The sequence below is a fragment of the Eubalaena glacialis genome, chromosome 8 (assembly GCF_028564815.1).
Source record: "Eubalaena glacialis isolate mEubGla1 chromosome 8, mEubGla1.1.hap2.+ XY, whole genome shotgun sequence".
Classification (NCBI taxonomy): domain Eukaryota; kingdom Metazoa; phylum Chordata; class Mammalia; order Artiodactyla; family Balaenidae; genus Eubalaena; species Eubalaena glacialis.
The window spans coordinates 123,216,855-123,222,854 of record NC_083723.1 but is presented as its reverse complement, the minus strand read 5'-3'; the positions used below and the strand labels follow the sequence as shown (position 1 = coordinate 123,222,854).

At 66.5% G+C, this 6,000-nt stretch overlaps 1 protein-coding gene across 4 annotated transcripts in view; it reads left to right on the top strand.

Moving 5' to 3' along the window:
* The first annotated feature begins 1,638 nt into the window (after window positions 1-1,638).
* KCNH2 (potassium voltage-gated channel subfamily H member 2) overlaps window positions 1,639-6,000 on the top strand; it is a 39,281-nt gene continuing 34,919 nt past the window's right edge. For 2 of the 4 annotated variants that reach the window (XM_061198916.1, XM_061198917.1), the window contains exons 1-2: window positions 1,639-1,862; window positions 4,661-4,891. In XM_061198916.1, the coding sequence (XP_061054899.1) occupies window positions 1,787-1,862; window positions 4,661-4,891 (307 nt within the window). In that variant the 5' untranslated portion in view covers window positions 1,639-1,786. Of the gene's footprint in view, window positions 1,863-3,080; window positions 3,163-4,660; window positions 4,892-6,000 lie in introns of those variants that run through there. The other 2 variants (XM_061198918.1, XM_061198919.1) reach the window with 2 other exon arrangements.

Genomic DNA, 6,000 nt, shown 5'->3' with positions numbered 1-6,000 from the left:
TTTGCTCCTGGGTGGAAGGTGAAAGTCTGGGAAGGGTGGTCTCACCAAGACCTGTTCCCCTGGGCCTTTCTCTTGCCAGACTCTGCTTCCTTCTCTGCCCTTTGTTCCTCCCCTCCCCCCCCAGCATCCCAGGATGGTTCTCCCTGGTGACAAGACCCACCCCCTTGCTCCAAGGACAGAGGCAGCTGCAAACCCTCAGGGGCCCCCACATGGCCCCATCCATCTCGCCGGTCTCTGATCTGGGCTGCAGGGGAGGGGACCCGCGGAGGGCAGCTCAGTTGCCGACTCCTCCCCACCGGCCAGCTCAGCTGTCAACACTCGCCTGCCGGCCCTGGCCGTCCTGAGGCCCCGCCTGGTTGCTCAGGCCCGGGACACTGCGCCCCGGAGACCCTCAGTCAGACCCAGGCAGGCGGTGGGCAGGCGGCAGGCAGACACCCTGCCTGCCCTTGAGCATCCTCAGGCCTCCTTGCCTAAATAAGGGAGCTGTAGCTGGAGTGAGCCAGCTGGCCGCGGGGAGGGGCCTGCGGCTAGGCCAGGGTTTTCCGAGGGGCTGGGCCGCCGCAGCGCCGCAGGGCCCCGAGCCCGCCGATTGGGCCTGCACCGCTGGCCCCGCGCAGCAGAGGGAGGGCGGGCCGTTCGCACAAGGGGATCCCCAGGCTGGAACCTCGCGTTCAGAGGCCTCTCTTTGATCCCGAGGCTAGGAGGCCGAAACTCCTGTCAGAATGTCCCGCTCTGGGCAGGAGGGCCTGGAATAACCCCAGGGAGGGCTCTGTGTGTGTGTGTGTGTGTGTGCGTTGGGTGGCGGGCGCCCCTGCTCTGGGTGCGTGCCCCTCCTAAATCTCACCCATCCTTATCTCAAATCTCGGTGGCCTTAGGCCTCCAGATTGTCTTGCCCTTCACATTTCTCGGGTCTCCCCTGACCCTGGGCTCGTCTTCCCAGTGCCCAGGCCTCGCCCGTGTCACCTACAGCGGGCACTGAGCGCAAGCTGTGTGTAGGAGCCCGTGCTCGGCGTGGTGGGGGACCAGGGCATAAGGGACCGGCCCTCTCCCTTCAAGTCAGGTCCCTCGGTCCTTCCAGCGGGGAGAGGGGGGGAGGCGGGGCGGGGGCGGAATCCCCAGGCTCCTCCTTGGCCGCCTCAAGGCCGACCGTCGCACCTGTCCTCACGGTTCCCCTACCTACGGGTCCCTTCCCCCTCTTGGGGCGCGCGAGTCCCGGGGGCTCCTGGGCTGAGCGAGGGGCTGGGGTGGGGGGAGCCCTCGGCTCGGCTCAGCCAATGGGAAGGGCGGGCGCGCGGGGTGTGTGGGGGGAGAGGGCGGCGCTGCGGGCGCGCGGCGGGCGGGAGGGAGCCGGGAGGCGGGGGCCGGAGCCCGAGGGGCGCGCGCCGCGTTAACCCTTCCGCGGCCGGGCCGAGCAGCAGGCGCAGCCCGAGCCGCGGGCGCCGGAGCGGCTGTCGGCGCAGCGGGCGGGAGCCGGGAGCCCGGCGCTCGAGCAGGCGGAGCGCAGCGCGGAGACGCGGCGGAGCGGGGCCCGCGGCTCGGCTGGGGCCGGCAGACAGGTGTGCGGGCGGCCGGGCGGCCCGAGCTCAGGCAGCTCCAGGCCGGGCCCGCGGTCCGGAGCCGGCGCCGAGCGGAGACCCCGCGCCCGCACCCCAGTCCGGGCCCCGCCCGTGCTCTGCCTGGCCGCGGGGTGCGGGGACCACGGCCGGGTCGAGCCACCCGAAGCCTGTGTTGGGCCGGGCCGGGCCGGGGTGGGTGGGGGTCCGCCCGGCCCGCCCATGGGCTCAGGATGCCGGTGCGGAGGGGCCACGTCGCGCCGCAGAACACCTTCCTGGACACCATCATCCGCAAGTTTGAGGGCCAGAGTGAGTGGGGGAGGGGGCCGGCGGGGAGGGGGCTCTGGGGGCGGGCCGAGCTCTCCAGAGTGTGAATGGGGGGGCGTGCCCGGGCCGTGTGCGTCCTGCTAGTGAGTCTATGGGGGCTCGTGACCCCAAGGCACTGGCCAGGGGTCGCGGGGGCAAGGCTTGGTGCTGGGGGCCGTGGGCTTGGGGCCAAGGGGCCTGGTGTTGGGGAGCGCGGCAAGAAGCTCAGCTTAGGTTTCCGGGATCGGGGAGTGTGTGTATGTGACAACCTGAGTGTGCAGGGAAGGGAGGTGGGATGGGAGTGTGCAGGTATCCTTAACTCTGGGTGCCTGGATGTGAGTGGGGCTGTGTGGATGCAAGAACGGGAGAATGTATATGGCCCAAACTGTGGGCCCCTGAGAGTACCGTGCATGTGCCCGTCCAGACTGTGTTGCCGGAGACTGAAAGCCAAGCATGTAGGGGCAGTGCCTAACACGCTCTTGGGTGTGTGTGGGGTGTCTGTGTGTCACCCATGCGTTTGACCCTGCATAGGCGGTGGGGAGGTATCTTTGACAAGGCTGGGAACTGTGGGCCCTGGGGTGAGAGGGAGCCAGGGCTGAAGCTGGCCTTTGGGGGCCTAACAGGCTCCATGCGATGACCCTATGTTGTTGCTTTTCCTGTCCTGAGCCCCTTTATGGGGACTACAGCAGCCCTAATGCTGGCCTGGTAGGGGAGCTTTCCAGAAGTGTCCCAGGCTAGGTGAATGTTCTGTGTGTGGGTATTTGCACCCTCCTGGCATGCGTGTGTCTGTCCCAAAGGCTGCATGTGCCCTGGTGGGTGTGACTGCCAAGGGCCCTGGGAGGGGGTGACATTCCTTGCCCATGACCCTGTGAGCACAGGACAACGTGTGCTTGTGACCGTGGTGGGGGAAGGGAGGGGTCAGTGTGCCGGGCAGCATTGTCTGAAGCAGAGGAACAGGATGATCCTGAGGGGGAGGAGACTACAGTGGTGGAGGGCAGTGAGGCCAGGGCTTTCACTCCCACAGGCTCCGGGAGGCTCTGTAGGCTGGAAGCTGGGGGCCTGCATTCTGGCCCCACCTTGCCACTGACTGCTGCGTGACCTTGAGTGACTCTCTTCCGCATCTGGGAAGGAGGGGGCGGCCAAAGGGGCCTTTCAGGTCCCCTCTGTCTCGCTTATTCTAGGAGCTCAGGGAAGGAGGCGGGGGTGGGGGGGGCCTGCCTTCGAAGAAACTCGCTCTCCTCTCCAGGCCTGGGAGCGAGGCCCAGGTGGTTTTTCCTCTCTGAAGATGGTGCGTACGTGGCTGGTATGTGGCTGCTACTCGGGACTGCCTCCGGCTCAGGTGGAGATGGAGGCTCAGTCAGGAGTCTTTTCCTGTGACAGGGAGCCCTGCCTTCTGGGGCTGATGGCTGCCTGAGAGTTTTGGGGGGCCTGGGGAACTGACCTAAAGATTGACCCAACTTCAAAAAAGTAACTTCCTGGAGGCCAGGGTAAGGGAGGGGGAGGAAGGCAGGAGGAGGCCAGATCCTGATGCAGCAGCCTGGGCCTTGCAGCATGTGATTGCCCAGGGCTGCAGCCTGAGGGCTATGCCCACTAGGAAGCGGGGGGAGGGGGGGGGCCCAGAGTTCCGACTGCTACCCAAAGCCCCAGCATTAAAGGCCAAAGTGGCCGGAAACTTCTGTGTTTATAAAAAGCTCTTATCCTCAGAGCATCTCTCCTGGCACAAGCTGGGGCTGCCGCCCGCCTGCTGCTCACCCACCAGCCTGGCTCTTGGGGCACGTGTGAAAGGAATGAGCCAAGTCTAGCTGCAGTGGGTCCATTGGGGCCTCCCCTTGATGGGGCCGAACTGAGGAAGGCCTCACATCCCTGGAGAGCCGCTTTCATGGGTCTGTCTGTTTACAAGTGGGCCGCTCTCTCAGGCCAGCCTGGGCTCCGGGTGTTTCCAGGGTTTGGAGCTGCAGGTCCCTTTCCTTGCTCCCTATGACCTTGGGCCTCCGCCCGTGACCCTCCGCTTATTCCTCCCCTTCTGCCAGACCTACGTTCGAAAGCGGGCTCTATCTTTTACAAGCTGCAAGATGAGGGCAAGAACTTCTTTTGAGTCTCAGTTTCTTCATCTACAAAACGAGGATAACGATGGGGTTGTCAGAGTATTAAATGACAGAAAGGATCGTAGGTGCTCACGTGGTACTTCTTCCCTCATCCTCTTTGGCGCGCCCACTCCCCAGCTCCTGACTGCCCTTGGAGGGGTCGCAGAAGTCCCAGGAAGTACTGACCTGGCAGGGTCCACAGATACTTGGGGGAGTGATTTCCTAAGGGTCCCCGGGGTAAGGAGTGCCCAGGGAGCGCCCCCCAGTCTAGAGAGCGGGGGTCAGGAAGAGAAGCCGGAGCGGTGCAAAGGGAATGCTGGCCGCCATCTCTGGCCCTTCTCAGGCTCCCTCTCCAGGCCCAGTGTTTATCCCTCCGCCGCGGCTGCTGACACGCGTTGCTGACACCCGCCCAAGGCTGGCCTCGGCCCCGGGCGCGGAGGGGGCGGCGGGCCGCTGGCAGTCCGCCCGGGGGAAGCCACGCAGCCAGCCCGCGGGCCGGGCGGGGGAGGGGGCGCACCGCCGGGCCGGGCCGGCCGAGGCACCTGTGTCGGGGCACAGCTGCGTTCGTCCCCTGCTGGGCACCCCAGGCCCGCTGTGCTTCCTGGGGCGGGGAGTCCCCGGGCGGGCAACTGTGTAGGACAAGAGAAGGCGGGGAAGGGTTGGGAACCCTGGGGGCAGGGGTCCCTGCTCACGTGCCCGCTTATCCCCGCCCCCCAGGCCGCAAGTTCATCATCGCCAACGCTCGGGTGGAGAACTGCGCTGTCATCTACTGCAACGACGGCTTCTGCGAGCTGTGCGGCTACTCGCGGGCCGAGGTGATGCAGCGACCGTGCACCTGCGACTTCCTGCACGGGCCGCGCACGCAGCGCCGTGCCGCCGCGCAGATCGCGCAGGCCCTGCTGGGCGCGGAGGAGCGCAAAGTGGAGATCGCCTTCTACCGGAAAGATGGTAGGCGCGGGCTGGGGCGGGGCGGGGCGGGGCGGGGCGGGGCCGAAAGGCCGGGGTGGGGGGCGGGGTCTGTGGGGTGGGGGCGGCCGGCGATTGGCCGGAGCCCCGGCCTGTTGCAGGGGGGCGTGACCTCAGCAGGGACATTTGGGGTGCGCCAGGTGGGAGGCGCGGGCTGGATATTGGGGCTGTACGGCAGTCCGGGTCTCTTTACCCCAAGCACTCTGGTGGGATGGTTTACGGGGTGCCCAAGGGGCTGCTTGGCTGTGGTCTGGAGCCTCTGGTTCCTTCCTCCCTGGGCAGATGTGGACACGTTGAGCTAGGTGGGTTGGAGTTTGACGGCAGCACCGGGATGGCAGGTGCGTGCATGGATGGAGGTAATGGAAGTCCAGGCCGGTGGCTGGGCGCCGACCTCCGCCCACAGGCCTCTAGCTACCCTCGCCCCTGCCAGGTGACTGACTGGTCTGGGGAGTTGTCGCTGAGGGCGAGGCGGGGAAGGGCTGCAGGACTCTGGCTGGCTCTCTGCCGCCCCTCTCCTGCCCCCTCTCTCTTCTGCCCTTCAGCTGCACCTGGCGGGAGGTGTGTGCCTCTCCCCACAACCTCAGTTCCCTTTGTCCCATCTTTTGAGCGCCCCGCCCGCCACCCCTTCCTGCGCCAGGTGTCTCTGCTCAGCCACCGCCTCCCCGCCCAGCTGCGCTGAGCTTCCGGAGAGGAGAGCGGATAAACAGAGCCCTGGGCGGGGCTGCTCCCACACCGCCCCTGCCCTGGCGGGGTGGGCTTTGCTCAGGGAGGGCAGTGCCGCAGGGCTTGGGGGGACCTGCAGGTATCAGAGGGCTGGGGAGGGGGCTCTGGAAGGTGCCGCAGGATTGCCCACCGGTGCCCAAACCCTGTCGCTCACCAGTGTGTATCTGATGAGCATTTACTGAACCCCTGTGAGCCAGGTGCAGCAAGGTCTTGGAGATGGAGCAGTGTACAAGACAGAAGAGGTTCCTGCCCACAGCGAGCTTACCTGCTGTAGACAGCGCTCTCTGTCTCTTCCTGGGGGCAGTGAGCCAGCAGCCCCCGTATGCCTCTGGCCCTGTCCCTTGGAACCTCCCCTGTACGCTATGCTC